At 27.2% G+C, this 20,511-nt stretch overlaps 2 protein-coding genes across 3 annotated transcripts in view; both read left to right on the top strand.

Moving 5' to 3' along the window:
- LOC107453852 (synaptotagmin-6-like) overlaps positions 1–9,566 on the top strand; it is a 179,201-nt gene extending 169,635 nt beyond the window's left edge. The window contains exons 7-9 of the mRNA XM_071179586.1: positions 3,723–3,748; positions 4,800–4,920; positions 6,059–9,566. Coding sequence (XP_071035687.1) covers positions 3,723–3,748; positions 4,800–4,920; positions 6,059–6,363 — 452 coding nt within the window. The 3' untranslated portion in view covers positions 6,364–9,566. The remainder of the gene's footprint in view (positions 1–3,722; positions 3,749–4,799; positions 4,921–6,058) is intronic.
- A 9,525-nt stretch (positions 9,567–19,091) lies between these two features.
- LOC107453857 (synaptotagmin-12-like) overlaps positions 19,092–20,511 on the top strand; it is a 45,459-nt gene continuing 44,039 nt past the window's right edge. The window contains exon 1 of one of the 2 annotated variants that reach the window (XM_043047715.2): positions 19,092–19,497. The gene's annotated coding sequence lies outside the window, so the exon portion shown is untranslated. Of the gene's footprint in view, positions 19,519–20,511 lie in introns of both variants that reach the window. The other variant, XM_071179553.1, reaches the window with a different exon arrangement.

Raw genomic sequence — 20,511 nt, forward strand, 5'->3', positions numbered from 1 at the left:
TAAGCCAAATTTGGTATGCATATCCTTCAATACAATCCATGCGTCCCTCGCTTTGGCGCAGTCGCCAATATCATCCAAAAACGTATCTTCTACAATCAAGAACATTAGAGTTAAAGCTTCATCATTTTTCTCTCTCTCATTTTCGGACATTTCAGTAAGTCCATAGCCAGGCTCAACTGCCTCCCAGCATTTCTTCTGTACCATCAGTGCACGGGCACGTATTGCCCATGCATGGTAATTTTCGCCGTTCAACTTCTTCAATTTGTATTCTTCCATAGCGGCGATTATTATTGTGCTGCCTGTCTTCTTAGATCCGAATTTCTAATATTTATTTACACAGAGCGTCGTGCTGATAACGTGTTGAAATTAAATTGCAATTGTAAATAAACAGATCATTTTGAGAAAAAGAAATATTTTAATAAAGATTATAACATAAGACAAACTTAGACGAAAGAAAGAAAAAACACTTCTATTGATATATTTTCTACAAATTAATTAATAAAAGTTGCCAAAATCAAACGAACAAAAACAAGGCAATGCATCAGTCAGACTGCTTACAACAACCTCGATTTTCTGATTTCATCAATAACCTCCGGTCCTGGTACTTTATATTCTTTCACATTTTATGACACAATGAGTTAAACATTGGTTTTGGGTATGTCCTGTAACGTATCAAGCTATATAAATAACAGTTCTGTTTTTTATATTAAAAAAAAAACTTTTATTCACAAACAGTAACAAATATGAAGTACCCGTAACGGGATAGTTATAATCTCGTGAAACAAACTACAAAAACCAGTAACGGGTTATAAGAAAACTCAAATTCCAAAACAAATCCCTAAAAAACCAACAACTCTGTTGTTCTAAAAATTTTAATTCTAATTTTATCGCTTGCTTTTCTTCTTTTTTATTTATCTCTTTATGTGTTAAGTTTATTTTATTCGTGCTTTTGCTAGCCCGTTATTTTTTTAATATTTTTACTTTTATTCATGCTTTTGTTAACCAATTATTTTTTTAATATTTTTAGACTTTATAGTCCCAAATTATACACTTCTAGACAAAACTTCACGGAAGTTGCTTACTTTTTTATTGCTAAAAGTCAATTTCTACTACTTTAGTTTACAAAAAAAATATTTATTGCCTAACTTGAATGTTTTTTGAATTCTAAGTTTTTATGATGCGGTATCTAATGACACTTGGACAAGCCATCCTTGCTAGCTGTAAGCCTTGTGAGAATTAAGTCGGGAAGGTGCACCTTTTGATTGACAAGAGAGCAACGCAAGGGTGAAAGTGTGCCTTAGATCAGAACCCCACGGATAGATGGCTGCACCACTCATTCGTGAGGCCACTTCCTCAATTTAGAATGCTCAAAATAAAGTCATTTTTAAACCCAACGCCCCAAACATTACCTACTATTTTAAAAATCGATTAAAGAAAAAAGTAACGATACAGAAATGTAGAGTTGAGAGCATTTTACTTAGGAAATTACATATTTTATTCACATAAAAATTCAAAACTAGTTACAACGTTCATTAACAACTGACTGGAAAAATTATTAGAAAAAAGCTAATAAAAATAAACCAATAATTAATACTCAAACATTTGCGTTTGTTCTGTATTCTATTAAAATATTTTACTTTGAGTTAAAAAATAAATTTGAAAGACCAGCAACTATCATTTTGTTTTGATCCAGATATTAGATTTATTTTAGATATTAAAAAATATAACTCCCATTTTTTATTGATATACAGCACTCAAAGTATAATGAGTAAATACAAAATGAGTAGCATAATGAGTAAGTACAAAACACAAAATCTGCCAATTGAGCAACAACTAAAAAAAAACATAGAAAATCTAAAAAATATAACGAAACGGATTATAATACATACTAATTATGATTTTTCTTTTACAAAATTTAAATAATAATCTTCTAAAAATTTAAGAAAAGGTATGATCGTATAGATTTATAAATAAACTACTATTTCCGTTAAACGTAGACTTCTGTATTTCGTATATAATTTTTGATTTATAGGATGATAAACCCAGACTTACAAAAAAACTATATTTCGATTTTTTTTTAAAAAAGAATAGTCCAACTTGCAAAAAAACTGCACCAATAATACATAATAATTATGATTTCTCTTTTATAAAATTTAAATACTAAGCTTCTAAAAATTGAAGAAAAGGTATGTTCGTATAGATTTACAAATAAACTATTATTTCCGTTAAACGTAGACTTTTGTATTTCGTATATAATTTTTGATTTATAGGTGGATGAACCCAGAATTATAAGAAAACTATCTTTCAATTTTTTTAAAAAAGAATAGTCCAACTTACAACAAAAATGCACCAATAAGTTAACCTGCGAAATGTTTAATACATGTTTCTAAATCCATTTTATGTTTATATCACGGGAAAAAGAAATCCCTTTTCGTGATCATAAAAATCATAAAAAATGTCCTTTATCATATTGCTTAACTATAACAGCCTGAAACTCATCCCATTAATATTTTATTTTACATTGCAAAAAATCTAAAAATCATCGAGCATTAAATGCTTCATTGTTAAATTAACTAATAAATTATTTATTTTCCTTCCCTTGAGTTCTAATATCTATAAAACTATTATGATATGAGCCTTAAAAAAGGTATATGCTCTCCTCATAGTTAAATACATTTTTTCTTGCATAGTCAATTGTTTAGATTAATACTAAAATGAGAATGATCTGTTTTATTCTTAGAAATAACTGTAATTGAAGTTCTACACGCCGATTTGCACTGTCAGTTTATTCTCCGCAGAAATAAACCACGCTCAAACTAAAGGATTGAATCATTCAAATGCTACTGTTGCCTATTGACAAAATATTATATATGTTCTTATAAATCCCATGGCACCTATTATTTTTTCATAAATTATGTATTTGAATACCTTTTCAAGCTAAAAATGTTCATACAAATTACAAATAAATAATTAAGTCTGAACAATATTGAATCTTTGGTTATCTATACGCAAATGAATTACATTTAAACTTTTCTCGATGAAGTTATTGCGATTGCAAGCGTTCTTAAATGTAATAAAATGTTTGTGACTTAATCCAAGCAATTAAGTTCTAACGTGATTCTTCGGGATCAAAATCAATCAAATTGTAATTGCGTGTGGTTGCAGAACTAAAACATTTTCCGAAATCACACTCTGTGCTATTTTAGATGAATGACAACATTTATGAAGTATTAAAAAATATTGAATGCTTGATTAGTCGATATGCTCTAAAATTATAATTAAGCTTTATCCAAACATTGTTTTAATTTATAGAGGGGATCTTTGTAATCTGCAACAACCATAATCGCGTTTGATTCATTAATTGCAATATAAAACTCCAAACTCCCAATGTGTGATTCGTGCTATGTGCTATTTTATGCAAATGGCAGCATTAAAATAATGAAATAAACATAACTATCCTGATAGTCGGAAATTTTTTTTCTTGAATTACGTTTAAACTGTATTAAATTTAATTAATGTTATGATTAATTGCGAATTTAATCAAGCAAATTTTAACTTCAAACTAGATTCTTCGTGATCATTAATAATCGTAATGGTTTTTACATAATATGCATGTTTATAATGTTTTCTTGGTGTAATGCTTGTTACTTAATCCAAACAATCAACTTGTAGTGTCATTCCTCATGATCTATAATAATCATAATGGTGTATGATTTTTCCAGGCAAAGGAAGAACTATTTCCTATGTAGTATGATTTGCATTGAATGAAATGAAACCAAAACAAAGTCAATCGCACTAATAGCTTCAAAGTTACAGAAGTTTTTATATGCATTATATATGTAAAAAGTACAGTTATGTAATTTTAATTAATTTCGACTTTTAAATTTTTATACACCAGACTTACATATACTACCAAAGTTTGGTACTAAATTTCTATACTACTAAACTTTCGGCTCTTAAATTTCAATATTTAGACCCTGCTTATCATTTTACGTTAATTTGAGTAATATTAAAATCAAGTCGATTGAATCAATGCTTCGCTAATCATTAAAGTTATGTATGTCTGCGAAATGTGTTACTGGAAGTTATTTAAGAAACGATACCATTCTTGTCTATTTAGACATATTAGATGCGTAAGTAGGTATAAATACCAAGCTGTGATTTTTTTGCATAAATATTTTAATAACTTTTGATTTCTTTGGTCTTATTCAATTTAGTGTAAAAAGCCTGAAATGAAACAAAATCTCACTTGCTTAGATAGAAATTTCTGCCGCGTAAATAAATATAATTTAAAACTCTTACTGAATCTGAATAACTTTTAAACATAATATGATTTAATAGTTATAAAGTTTACTAAATCCAGGGAAAACATTTATATCGGAAACAGTACGTCAGTTGTCAAGATAACATCATTTAAATTTCGCTCCTCTTTTACACTCTATTCAGTTGTGGGGTAAATATATCCACCATTGATTTTCTGATTCTACTATGTATTCAAAATAACTGAAACCAATAATACTTAATCATGAAATTGCACTATAGCTTTATACCTATAATCAAAAGAATCTGAAGCTCATTCCATGTATATGCTGCGAGCAATAAATATAATATAATTTTAAATAATGTTTATTTTTGTATAAAATCCAAATGTCATAGTTTTTACTTTTTTAGCTCCTTATTATATAGTAACCTACAAAGATCCCCGATCTATGTTCTTTGCAAAAAATATACTTATAGTTATATTATATATCGTATTCTAATTGATTACTATTTTACAACTGTCATTTTTTTAATTTCAGGTTGCGCAGGATAGACCTGAAATACTTTTATCATTAAGCTACCTTCCCTCAGCAGGAAGGTTGACTTTAGTTGTTTTAAAAGCTTCTAATTTGGTTTCTGTAGAAACTAAAGAATATCCTGGTAAGTTGATATAGTTTTTGATTAAAAATAAATTGAAAACAAACATGTGAATTCATTTCTCTTAAATTCAATTGCTCTCATTTGGTCCTTTTATTGACGCATGATTTTTCGACTGATGAAAAAATCATAGTTTTCTGGCAATCGCTTGCAATTTTTCTTGCAAACAATCATACGTAACCAGCAAACAAAATACACTATATTCGAAAACTTTCAATTATACTGCATAAATTTCAATTATACTGCATAATAAATTTACCTCTCGATGACTTCCAACAACAAACAACTTGTCGCGTGTCAGGGAAATTTTTATTTTGTCTCTACAGCGTTAGAACTTATTTAAATCATAATCATCTGTTATAACAACCATTTTAATTTCAGTTAAAAGTTGAATTCTAATTATAATATAACGCACTAACAGAGAAAATTGTTCATAAAGTTTGAAACTTATAATTGATACTTTGAACTACTTTTTTCGAGAAAATTTTCCGCCAACTCGAAAAAGATTACACAGTAATATCGTTTTATTATATGTAGGACTGATTAACTTGCACTACGCTGTGGTTTAGCCTGATACCTTACTATAATTATAGAAAACTTTTCTAAAACTGTGCCTCTACAAGCACCAAAGTTTTAACCAGTAATAATAAAAGTAATGTCACTGTAAAGAATAAACCTTAAGAAATAAATTAACCCTACTACAGAGCTGTAAAGAATAACCCTTAAGAAAGAAATATTAACCCTACTACGGAACTGCATGTTAAATGGATTGAAATATAGGATAATAACACTAACAGTCCACTTTACAGCAATAAAAAATAATTTTGGACACCTTCTGTTTATTCCCTGTTTTAAATACGCTAAAAATTTTAAAATGTCTTGTAATACCTTAAGTGTTCGAAAAAAATTAACTCGTAAAAGTGACAGCAACTTTTTTATCATAGTCTATTTTTTCATTCTTTTTAGCAACAAACCTTTAAACTTCTTATGCTTTTCAAAAAAAAATGATAAGAAACAGTTCCTCTCACACTATACTACCTATTTGTTTTTTGTTGCCGGCATTTTAAATCAAGTTTTAAAACAATTAACTAGCATAACTTTTCTATTTAACGCTTAGTAATAAAGGAATATTCTTTTTTAGATGTCTACGTCAAAGTAAGCCTAACGACAGGAGACAACAAGAAAATTAAAAAAAAGAAAACTACTACCAAAAAAGGTGTTATCAATCCCGTTTGGAACGAAGCCCTTAGCTATGACGTTTCGGAAGACGATCTAAAGCACTGCCATCTGGTTGTAAGTGTTGTCAATTGTCATCACGGTCATAGTCCATTGATTGGAACTTGTGTACTTGGACATAGGGGACATGGACAAGGCTCTATACACTGGGACAGCATGGTGCACACACCAAGAAAGGCGATCGCAATGTGGCATCCCCTTTACATTTGACAAAAAGGATAAAGAATATGTGTTGCTGGTTAATTGTTATGTGTTTCGAAACCACCATTTTGATGGTGCATTGAGCTGTTATGCTCTGCTGGTAATAATGCATATCCGGTACGGATGTGATTTGGTGTGAAAATGTTTCTGAGGGAGCGAGAGTAAAAGACGAGTAAATAATCTCTCGTCTTGAGCCATATTTTCATGATAACAATAAAAATGCTGGCTCATTTTCATCTGTTCTTAAACCCCATAAAAAATAAATCAAAATCAAAAGATCAAGTAGTTTCCTTTTAAACTCTTATTCTATCAAAAGTTTCTAGAAAAGTAGAAGTTTCATTCATATGGTTATCGTTTTTAAACATTATTCAGTGCTAATTACTTAATTAAAATGCTTAGTTTTATTTGTTTTCATAGCTTTTCAAATGTACTTGTCGTAGATAACTGATGCACTTTACATATACTCATTTTAAAGCTAATTTTCTCATTACTGTATCACGTTTAGATGTTCATTTCTTGTAAAAGCTGCTTAATGGATTTGTTCTACTTCTTCGTCAAAGTAATGATGCGAGACTTATAAACTGAATTATTTATTTTTTGTCTCAAAACACTGAGATACATAAATACAGAAATGAGTTTGCTCTTAAATTTAAATTAAACAAACCTTTTGCAAAATAAAGTCATAAAAATATATAAATCAAGATAACAATAAACTTACTTTAAATAACGTTCCTAAGGAACAATTGAACTTAAATAACAACGCCAAGTATTAAATTTGTGAAAATTATTTACAGCTTCAATCCATTAAGTAGTTCACAAGGAAAAAATCTTACTATGCAGTTTTAAACAGCTATGCAGTGCAGTTTTAATTATGAGATAAACTTATATTAAGGGGGCACATATGTTTTCGAATTTAAAGAAGAAAAAAAAATTTGTGAATTTCGAATATATAATATCAAAAAATATATGTTGCAAAGTGTCATTAATAAATTTTAAGTATTCATCCATAGAAAATCTTTAGTTTGTCGAATAAATTGCTTAATTATTAAAAATGCATTTTTTAAATACAGTGTGTTAAAAATGGAATAAATACAGTCGGACCTCTATCTAACGAAGTCGCTAAACCCCGATAATAAGTTCGTTATATGGAAAATTCGTTAAATAGAAAATCCCCTACTGAAATACTTAAACAGCACAAAATAGGTTTCAAATTCATAAATACTAAACATAATTAAAATAGCAATTGATGCACCTTTATCTTGTAAACTAGTATGTACTATTTATTTTATAGATCGTAACCATATAAAAGAAATCTGCATTGAAAGCGAGAATAGAGCAAAACATTGTCCAGTGTTGCACTATCATGCTACATACATTTTCAACCAAATAAAGCTAAATTTATGTATAAAATTACAGTTGCATTTAATATAACAGTAATTTTAAACATGTATTACCACATGCACTCTTAAATTTAATTGCAACAGATAAAATCCGCCAATTTTGTCAGAGGTTTTTGTTTGAAATGCAAACAAAAAGGGAGCGATTTTACTGCTTTCTCTAAAAGTTAAGTGGCTTCGAAAACCAATTCAAGGTCATTACCCCCATAAAATGAGTTTTTGAAATGTTCTGAAATATTTTGGGAAAAAGGGAAAGTGGATAATGGATCTCAAAGAAAAGTTCGCTAAATAAAAAATCCACTTCGCTATTCGAATTCACTATTTCGAAGTTATTTTACGAAGAAATTTCCAGAATGTTGTTAGTTCTTTGAAAAAATTCGCAAAATGGAAGTTCGTTAAATAGAAGTCCGACTGCATATGACAAATTATTAAAAATGAAGAGTTTTGAATAAACAAATGTAAAAAAAAAATTACATCACAATCTAATATAAGTTACTTGTTTATGCAACTAAATTTTTTATAAAAGTCTAATGGTAGCTATTTTTTTCAAAAAGAAATAATTTTCAAATATAACGAGTCAAAAATTTAATAATATAAAAACACTTGCTTGATTCTCAGAACAGTGAGATACTTGTTATGTTAATGACATTTTGTTGTCTCTCTGAAAACCCCATATTTACATAAAATAATAGGAATAAAAGAACATTCTAGAATTTTTTAAATTATGTTTTTTGACTTTTAAAGAACTTTTGACTTTTTAAATAATTATTTTATCATTACTACTTTAATGAAGCTGAAAAAATAATGATTAATAAAAGCCTGAAAGTGTTTTAAACAAAAAAGAACTCACCTTGTTCACCTTGCTGAAGTAAGAATCAAACTTGAAAAAAGACAAACCATATAAACTGGTTACAATAATTGGTTACAAATTAGATAAATGAGAATCGTAGAAAATATTAAAAAACAAGTCTTTTTATTTATAAATCGCATAATATTTTACAGAATCTGAATCTGGCCCATATAATTAAAATATGCTCACAGAAATAAAGACATTCTAAATCATTTTCATATTATTGTAAGACAAGTTGTTGCTATAGTTACCGTTTACATATTTTTAATCGTCTGCTCCATTTAAAAATTTGCTTTAATTTTGAAAACGATTATTTTAACTGTTTCATAACTACTACTTTTATCTAAGATGTTTTTTTAATTATTTAGTTTCAAGATTAGGAACAGTGTGCCCTCTCAAAAAACACTATAATGTTATATGTAAATCAGAAAAGGAAAATAATTTTTTTCTTCATTAACTTGAACTATTCAGTAATATTAAATAGATTCGTTGAAATTCTGATTGTCAGTACAGTATCTTGTTGGAATGTTTTGTTATAAGAGGAAAAAATAATGAGTGCTATACAGACAAAACGATCATTGTTCGTGCTTGTGATAGGTGTAATATTTTTTTATATAAATGATGTAGTTTAGTTAAATTTGAGTTCATTTAATAAAATTCCTTAAACCATTTTTAAAAAATACATATACCTCTCTGCAAAGTATTTGCTATTGTACTCTGAGCAATATGTCTATTTATCGTTTTTAAAATACGATCATCAGACTTTTAATCAGATTTACGATCATCAGATTTATCAGATTTTTAAAATACGATGGCTATTGATACAAAAATATAATTCATTTTTTCAATACTTACAATCTATTATTCTTAATATTTTATTATCTATTTGTTCGATATCAATATTTAAAATACAATTATTTTTGGAAAAGTTAGTTTTATAATTACAATTCAAAATGAGACAAAAATTAATAAAGAATGCAAAATATAAATTTCAATTATTCTCTGATTTTAAGAATTTAAATCAAAACGTATATAGTATTCTAAACACCAATTTTTGAATTAAAATATTATTTTCAATTCATTCATTTTTTTCAATAAATCTCTACTTATACACAGATAAAACTATTCTGATAAAATTTCCACACTGTATGGTAATGACATTTCTAGGGGAAAAAACGTAATTCTGCTAAATAACACTAAATTATAAGTTTTTTTTATTCGTATGGTAAAGGCTTACTGGAAATTTTGGTTTTCATAATCATAGCTCTTATTATCACACATTTTGTAAAAAATGCAAAACTGAAAAGTAAATTTAACGAAGCAGAAAGGGTTTTATTCCATACTTAAACGCAGTGTTACCCAAACTTATGACTTTTGTGTACCCTTTTTAAATTTTTCGTAACGCTGCGTACCACTAATAAAAAAATGAATGTATTTTTTACTATAAAAAAATGCGCAAAAGTTAAAAATCACAACTGGCTGTTGACACCACTAATTATTAACTGTTAACTCTGCAAAAAATAGCCAATACGAAAATACGTAATCTTAAATTTTCATGGTATCTTTGTTTTGAAATAAAAAGTTTGAAATTTTCGTTTGTTACAAGATATTTCGCATAAGAACGCGTACCCCCACCAAACTGTTCCCGTACCCCTGGGGGTACGCGTACCACACTTTGGGAAATACTGCTCGAACGTATAATGATGAAATTACCAAATTTTACCACATTTATCACATATTACAAAACTATATTTTATTGTTAATTTTACTAAAATAATTACTGAAGTACCTCGGTAAGAATTACCGAGCCTTTTGGTGTTTCCATAAAGCCAGAAACACTATAAATTTCATCATATTCTAGTAATTTGGACTATACTTTTTTTCTCAGTGTACATAGCAACCACTGAATCAATGGATTAGTAAAATCAATACTCATATCAATAACATTGACAAATTCTAAAACAAATCCAAGTTAACAGAAATAGGTATAATATTAGTCTTTATTTGCATTTTTAGATTAGATTTTTTTTCTCATATATTTTATTGAATCAGTTATTATTAAACGAAGTAGCACTTATTTGGTGCGCTTTTATCCGTAAATTCCATATCAAATAATCACATTTTGTGAACAAGAGGCGAACCAGTTGGAGAGGAATATTTAATAAAAATGAAATTAGAAAAACACGTCGTTTTAAAACGCAAGCTTTTCAAAAGTTTAAATATCACACTTTTTTTGGGAACTGAAAAATAATAAGACTACAGAATTTTCGCTATTTTATATTTAATCAAATTTAAAAATCTGAAATACTTTAGTTTTTTTAGTTTTAATTTTTAATTTCTGAAATTTTTTAAATCTGATTATATTATAATAATTACTAATGTATCTTACACACACATTAAAATAAATGTATGCCAAATTTACATGAAATTTCAGGTGAATTATATTTACCTTATACACTTTTTGTCAAATCTAATAATAGTTTCGAAAATGGTTTTTGTTGTTTATTTGTAGATTACTTAAATTATTTTTGAGATAATTAAAAATAATTACTTATTACCGAAATCAACAGAATCAAGAAATTACGCTCACAATTAATACTATTTCATAAATTTCCATTTGAAACTACTAATAATTGGTAAGCTGTTTATAGTGAATTTACCACAAATATTTTTGCACATCTTATTTGCTCATAGTTTTCTATTTACTTGAAAGCTAAACATAGCTTTTCAATTCCAAAATTTGAATTTTTATAATCTATTTCTAATATTTACAACAAATATCAATTTCGCCTTTCAAATTTTAGTTCCTTAATTATAAATAAAAAACTTCATGAGAAGTGTTAATGTGTTATTGGAACACATAAACTACAATAATTCTTTAGCACGTGTTTGAATAAAAGTACGTCCAACATTCAATTTTATGAATATAATGTTAAAGCATAAATTTAAAAATTTTTAACTATTGTTTATAAATTCAATTATTTCAAGTTTTCAAAAATTAATAAAGTTTCAGAAACTTGACTGTGCATGTTGTTAAGAAATTTTAAATAACTTTGAAGAATATTTTCGGAGAAGCTGTTTTTGATAAAAATTGTAAACTTGCTATTTCATATAGTTAGACAATCCAATATTTTGTAAAAACAATTATATCCATATAAATATTTCCGATTAAATTTAGGGATTAAAATTTATTCCCCAAATTATTTCTATAATAATACAAATACAAAAATATGAGCTTATATTAATGAAAAAAATTGCTAAAACCTTAGTTTTTTGTATTATTATTTATTTATAAGTTAAATTTATAAATATAAGTTTAAATTTAATCATCATTATTACATAAACTCATTGTGTTTTACTATAAAAATTGTCATTTAAAAAATCATGTCTCTCAATCATTACAGTTTAAAACTCAAATCGGACATTGTTGATAAAACTAATGGTTCTATAAAGCTTTTTTTTAGACTAAAGAAGAGTTCGGTGAATAGTTGCCACCATGTTTGTTGTGGAGGTAAACTAAATACATTTAAGTTCAGAAATTTAGTTGTAAAATTAATATTTAGTAATATTAATTCTATCTAATTCTATTCATTTAGTTATTTTTAATACAAATTTTGCTTCATGAGTTCAGGACTTAATAAAATAACAACTGTTTGTAAGAATTGGTGCGAATATATTACAGAAACTGTTCTTGTTTTTGAAAGAAATTTTTTGCAATGGGGTCATATATTGATTCTGGTGCTCATAAAAATATGTTATCAGTAAAAAAACAGACAAACAAACAATTTAAAAAAATAAATAAGTAAAACTATAACAACGAAAAAAGCTCAGAAAAATGGGACTATGAGGTGGATTTAATTATCGACTATGTCAACCTTCATCTATCAAAAGGTACCTCAAGACAGAATTAAGTTAACATGTCTTATATACTAGTGAATAGCTATTTAATATTCGTAGTGGTAGTTACACCACATTACTCCCCTTCCAGAATTTTATCTGTGATAGAATTCGATATACGAATACTAGTTTATTTATTCAGTTTATATATTTATATCATTTTTGCTCATTTGATTTTTTCTTCATAGCATTTTGCTCATTATTTTTTTCCTTCATTTTTTTTCATAGCATTTAGCTTATTATTTTTTCCTCCATTTTTTTCATAGCATTTAGCTTATTATTTTTTTTCCTTCATTTTTTTTTCATAGCATTTCGCTCATTTTTTTCTTAATTTTTGTTTATAGCATTTCGCTCATTTTTTTCCTTCATTTTTTGTTTATAGCATTTCGCTCATTATTTTTTCTTCTTAATATTGTTTATTGACCGGGAGACTTTATCTACTTCACCGGATTTTTTATTTTATTTTTCTGAGCAGTATATTTTTAAGCAAATCAACTGTTTAATGTGGACTATCCATCAATGTTGGCAAGTTCGTATCAGGTCCGCAGGTCACCATTGAGGGGATTTAATTATCGATTATGTCAACCTTCATGTATCAAAAGGTACCTCTTGATAGAATCAAGTTAACATGTCTTATATACTAGTGTTACACCACGACTACATGCACCGTCAAAATTTTTCGTTTACCTCTACACCAAAATTGGTGGCAACTGTACACCAAAACGTTTTACACTGTATATGTTTTATTTTATATCTCATTGTCTTAAACTTTAAAGATGCTTCTGTAAAAATACTTCTCTATTGTTTCAACTATAAAAAATACTACCACAAAGAAACAAATTTCTATCATTCATATTTCTGCGAAAGATGCTACATTTCTGTTTTTTTGTACTAATTGTAATTCTAAATATCATTTAAAAATTTATTACCATTCACTTTTATGTTATACTTAAGTTATTAACGTCCTATCGTACAATTATTTTAAATTTGCTTTTGTTATTTAGTCACTTTTTTTTCATAAAATAGGAGTATATTTGATTATCCGGGATTATTCACTTATATTTAGGATGATGCATTTCCCACCCATCTGGGTTAATTAAAAGTCTACTGTATTTCTAAATTAATGAAAAAATTTTGATAAACTTTTTATCCAAAAAGTTCTGCTTTTCATGATGCAAGTGTTTTCATGTGGAAGCAAATTCGATTTTAGAATTCATAAAAAGTTGAAATAGCGATTTATATTGAATTTCTAATGTTGTTTACTTATTTATTCAAACACAGAAAAACACAGTTTCTTATCCTCTAGTTTGAATTAGCGTAATTTGTTCTGAGATTTTTGCTTTGAACTTTTATGTATTCTATTCCATTAATATATTTATTTTAAAATAAGTGGAATACTTCATTATTTTTACATGTAAATTATTTTGTCGGATATTAAATTTCAATATATTATCCTTAAGTGAAAAGATTGTATTAATTTCGAAATAAAATATTGAATAATCTAATTAAGAAATGCTTTGTAAATGGCGAAAGGATTTTTCTGTTTCATGTTCAAACTGTGTCAACTTGTGATATCATTATATGTAATTATATATAAATATATACATATATATTATACTAATCTGATTGGAAAATTGTATTATATAAATTTATGGTTCTATAAAATAACTGTTGTTGGAAATTTGTCTCATTTTTTTTAAAATTTTTTATTCAATTTGTTTTTATAAGTGTTTTCGTTCTGATAAATTACAACCAGAAGGCACTACTATATATAAAATATATTGAATGCAAGTAATTCTAATAACTTAATGTTACATTCTTATTAGCATAAAAGATTAATTTATACTCAGTTGTATGTTAAGAAAATACCATTGTGGTTTGCAATTTAAGTAATCATCTTCAGCTGCATAAATTCGCTTTTTATTTCTTTACGAAATTATACAAATATGCTTTCAAAACAATATAAAATCTTTTAAAAGTTAAACACATCAAGTAGAAATTTAATTCATGCTATCTTTTACGATATAAAAGAGCATGCCATGGAATTATTAAAAAACAATTATAGTTTTGTAGTCTTACCGGAATCCGGAGCTTGGCGACATATTTCGATAAAAAAAAGGAGAACATTCTAAAACTAAAAAAAAAACTAAACAATTGAAAAACTAAACAAAAAAAACACTAAAAAAACTAAACAATTATAAGACGTTTCAAGAACATTGGATTTGATTGGACAATTAAATATTGCGCTTCTTATGCTGACATGCTCTTAACAGATCAAATATGAGATAAAGAATTTTAACATTTGTTTTGCTTTAGAAGAAAATCGTCTGCAAGAAGCATTATTTATAAATTTGATCAATTTTTTATATGCAAACAGAAAGACGTATGTTTGTACAATTGTTCGACATTATTTTTATTAATCTTTATCACTTGTTAAGTAATCATTGTTGTTAATAACTGTTATTATTATTAATAGAAAAAGAGCTAATAAGAGGCTGTGCAACGTCGTTTCAATATTTGGAGATATTTGCTCGCACTGGGAGCTTGGCATCCATTTGGCGTGCACTTAAAATGCAAACAGACTCTCCATAAAATGAAAAATTTCTCAATGAAATTCTAAAATTAAAAATTTCTAAAGAAAGCATGGTTTCAAATAAGTCTGTCAGATTTATTTAAATTATTTTTTGTGAAGCTTAAAATTTTCTTTTATGCTTCAGTAAAATCAAAATAATTGTTATAAAGTATTAGTAAAGTTACAAATAAAAAAGCTGTTTTAAAACTTTCTAACTTTTTTATAGACAACGATGCGGTTTTGTAAGCTAAACAATAATGCTATAACTCAAAAGAACCAATATGTTTCTCTCTTTGGAGAACAATATTCTTTCCACTCAATTTACTAAACTATAACTGAATTTCTAATTTCATAAGAATAGTTTCTTAATTATATCTTTAAAAAATAGTTTAGACAAGTAGTTAGGTTTCTGTAGTTTTCGACAAGAAATATATTAAACAATGAAAACATTATTTCAATACAAGCAGTAATACAAACTAAATAAAAGGGTGACACCCTAATCATTTTAAATAGATTTTTATGAACAGTTCGCCTTAAAAAAACGGATCATCTTGAATAACTTTTTATCTAATGATTGGATAATTTACGTTCTAGGATTCAATCTTAATTCCTCAAGAAGGGGGGTGGGACTTTAACGATATTTTAAGCTACGAAATAAGACATAAAATTTACTTCCTCTGAATAAACATAACTTTTTTTCTTCGAATTTCAATTTTTGGCCCCCGAAATATAGTTTAATAATTTTTCAGAGAAAGTACATCATGAGTTAGATTTCGTAATTTAAAATATTGCCTGTACGTTTTCATTGGCATCTTTAAAGTTATCCCCTTAAACCATTAAAAATGCGTCACTTAAAAATCCAATCAGCAGATCAAACGTTTTTAAATTGTTACGTTTCTTTTTTATTTTAAGCATTCTAAACTTGCTCATTTACTAAATAGTGGATTTTTATTTATTTCTTAACAATATTCCATAAAATTAACAACTCAGCAACTTCAAGCATTTTAAGATTATACGATGATTCACACTTATCATTCAAAACTCTGTGACGACGAAATGATATTCGTTTATAAAATTATTGGTTTTCCACTCCAAAGCCAAAAATGCAATATGTGTCGAACTTTGACAAACAGTTGTGCCTATTCTATTCAATATACTCTTTTAAAAGTAGCATGCATATTTTTAATTTTTTTTTAAGAGCGTATATTTTTGAAACACAATATTTATTACTGTATTGGAAGAAATTTAGCTAATATTATGGCGAAGAATTTCACATTTAAATTAAGTATTCAGAGTATCAAGTTTCAAGAATTTATTTAAACATTTGAATTAAATTTAGGGAAAATTCAAAACAAATATCGCTTATTATTTGCTACGTTTTCTTGTAACATTTTCACCAACAGCTTAAAGATATGAAATTTTTATCAAATTACAATATTCAACTGAAAAAGTATCTGAAAATTATAAATGATAGATAAATGTAAATAATAACTAATAATAAATAAATTTAATAAATAACTATTTAAAATATAAACAAACATAAGAATATATAAGTAAATTTCAAAATTACTATTTAACAATAAATAAATTTCAGATTAAAGACCACGAGTTAGGTTTGTTAAAATTTTATCGTTTATACAACTGGTATATTATCAACTGGTTCATACAACTGGTTAATATATTGATGGCATATAACAATCAATATATTATGAAGCGAAATGGATATTTGCTAAAATTACCTAATCATTCAAGTAATTTCTGATTCGATCACAAAAATAACTTAGACTAGCTAATTTTCACAATAATTAGTTTTTAACCGTAGTAGCTCAGGGTATAAAACGTTTGCCTTTCAATGAGGTGAACCGGGTTCGAATTCCAGCGATGACTGGTGTCGATGACATTTCATTTCCGGACCCGGCTCGCACCGATCACAGTGCTAATGTAAAATGTCCTCAATGGTAGGTTAGAGCCCCCTTGCCATCAGGCTAATCATGGGTGGTTTCCGTGGTTTTCCCCACCATGTAACGCAAATACAGGTTAGTTCCATCAAAAAGCCCTCCCCAAAGCCAAATTTCTCATAATACTTAATCGAGGTGTTCCCTTGTCTTCTGGATTGGAATCAAAATTTCAAGGCTACGAAGTTGAATATTAATAGTCGTAAACCCAAAATTGGATCGGCTGTTCACCGATGATTATAAAATAAAATAATAGGTTTTATATTAAAATTTTTTTGAATATGGTTGACAAATAAATTAGGAAAATAAAATACTTTGTGATTTTACACGCATACGTAGTAATAAACAATTTCATTAAAGCTCATATACTGGAATTTCAAATTTTAATTGCATAGTATTCTATGTTAATTGCAGAATGCTACATTTTATTTATTCTGTATAACTTTAAGCTTAAATATCGCTTACAGTGTTATACAACTATATAATTAAATTTTCAACATAGAAATACGAGTAACTGTATGGTTTTAAAATATCTGAAGTTACATTCGAACAATAAGCGTAATACTATTTCTTTAAATTATGAAAGATGTTACAATTCTAAAGTATCAGATAACTTTTGTCAATAAAAGTTATTTTGGAATCGAAATCAAGTGTTATTCTAGAATCAAACCAATGAGTTATATAATGCAACAAGAAGATTAGAACTTCTATTGAAATAAATCAGCAATATTAAATTTAAATTATTCTAATTCACATCTACTGATTATCTTGTTGTAGAATTAAATTCATATGAAGGCAAATAAGTCTTGCTGTGTTAGAATATTGCATATTTTCGATATTGTAAATGAAAAATTGAAGAGTTCAACTCACAATGCTATGAGACACAGAAGGCGTAACTATAATGATATATATCTTTAGTACTATTTATCTAACAATATCAATGAATCTCTCCCTTTAATTTCAAATTACTCTTTGTTTAACGGAACAAAATTTAAAGTGATTTTCTTACATAATTTCATTAAATTTTTTATTATCTAAAAAAAATTAATTTCACCTATAATGCGGAAGGCTATTGTTTGTCCGTTACAATACTTTAAGCCATTTAAAAGTTCATGAGATGTTTCAGAAATGTAAATGGAAGGTTTTCATTAAGGCCTCCCAAAAGCTGACAGTTCTACATTTCAAGGAGAAAAAATAAGCATCTGAGACTCAAAAACGTTTTTGTATTTTTATGCATTTTTTATTAAAAGTGAGTGTACTATATGATATTTCAAGTTTAGGACCAAGTTTAAATGCAAAACTAGGTATTTCTAATCAAAACATTGATTAGTAAAGTTGAGTGTTTTGAAGAATATTAATTCATTTGAGTTAATTCAAATTAATAACCGCAGAATATAAGTAGTCTTATGCAAGTTTATGAAAGAATTTTAGTTTCCTTAAAACATAATACAATTTACGAATCCTTGCAATAAGCTCATTCGTTTTTGCTAAGATTTTAAAATTCACAGCAAAATTATAAATGTCATTCCTTTTTGTGATTTTTTTCGAATACCATTTGCTTTAAATAATAAAAAGAAAAGTTTTCATCAATCTATTGTATGATCCAGTTAAGCTACTTTAAAATGACAATGCTATTTAAGCCAATTATTATATTAAGCTATTTTTAATAAATAAACAACGTTAAATACAAAGTAAAAACAAGTACTTAGATTAGTTACATTTCCTTAAATTATTTGTTTATTTATATACTTATATACACTAAAAAAGACTAAAAAAATAAATCTAATTGATTAAAATATATATCTGATAAAGTTAGAGGATTTTATATATATAAAAACGCTGGATAGTTTATTCATTATTCTAAATAATGTTAAAGATCAAAATTCTAAAATTAGATACATTTTTCCTAATTGCTTATTTATATTATTTGCTGTAAAAAAAGACTGACAATGATTAATGTGGTATACCTAATGAAATTGAAAGAAAAAATTAGATTAGTTTTATTCTTGGATACAGTATCAGTAAAAAACTATGATAAAGAGACGTAAAGGAATTCTAATCAAACTCTATTCAATTGACAATCGCAGCTGCACTAAATTCCTCACGTACGTGCTTCGAAAGAGGGGGGTGTTGAGCGGACTCCCTCTCCTGGATCAATAATTCCTGCTGGAAAATTCAGGAGAAGTTGGTTCTCTTCAGTAAAGCTCAAGATTCCACGCAACGTAGACAGACATTTATACCGAACGTCTGAAGTGAGTTGTTTGACTCCAAAATGGCCGCTCAAATTACACAACTGCGGAACTCATCGCATTTGCAAACGATTTTATGCCTCTAAGTCGCAGACGATATTTTCGCTTGAATTTGATGAAAGAGAATTTGTATTTGAATCGTCAACTCTATTTGGACTATTGCAGCTGTGATTTTTCGAGTAGCCACGCGACACCTGCGAGCCAATCAGAATTCGGTGAGTATGTGTCGCTTGTATTCAAAGTTGTATTGTGTATTAATGGCGTTCTCACGTGGTTTTGAGTGCCAAAATAACAGAAATCGATAAAAAGCATTCGGTACACTTAGCGTTAGCTTTCTATTAGTGTTTTATATTTAAGCCTTCATTTCGAATGCCTCTGTACCTAATGTCTAATTTTTGTTTGTATTGTATTTTTACAAAAGCTTAACACATTACATTCGTTACTATATTTTGTAAAGCATACACTCATTGATATACAACAAGCCATTTCATTTTTTTTCCGCACATGTAAAAATAAACACATTTTATTTTACTAAAAAAACAACTGATTCTAATTATTTGTAACAATACTAAAATAGTGATATTTGCAGCATTTACATTAACATATTAACCTAGAACAATGTTACAAGACTGTTTAAAGTTCACAGAAATTATTCGAATTGAATTTTTCGTCATAAATTAAAATTCTATTTTGATTATGATTGACAATGATGACTATGATTTCTACTAAGATTATTTTTTCTAAGTTACTACTAACTGAAATTTAAGTTACACTTTATTTCGAAATAATTATGAAACGGTTTCAATAAAAAGGAAATATACTACATTTAAAAAATTTATTTATTTTATTATTATTGATCTCTTGAGAACTAAAATACATATTTCAATTTTATATTCGATTATTTCGATTTATAGTTCGATTTCAAAATAGGTCTCTATCACACTTCTTCTTTTTCTTCTTCTTCTCTCTCATTCGTTCGTTCTTTCTTTCTCTCATCATTATTATACAAGATCTTACGAAACAATATGGTATCTTATCAATATGTAAAGAATATTCGTATCATCAAACTCTATTATCACTAGAGCCCGGATTTTGATGACCTAAAAAATCTCAACTAATGCCCTTAAAAAGTGCAAAAAATGCCCTTAAAAAGGGCAAAAAATGCCCTTAAAAATGCAAAAATTGCGCAAAAAATGCCTTAAATAAAGTAAAAATCTTGAATTAAAAAACTGTTTTG

The sequence above is a fragment of the Parasteatoda tepidariorum genome, chromosome 4 (genome assembly GCF_043381705.1).
Source record: "Parasteatoda tepidariorum isolate YZ-2023 chromosome 4, CAS_Ptep_4.0, whole genome shotgun sequence".
NCBI classification, from domain to species: Eukaryota; Metazoa; Arthropoda; class Arachnida; order Araneae; family Theridiidae; genus Parasteatoda; species Parasteatoda tepidariorum.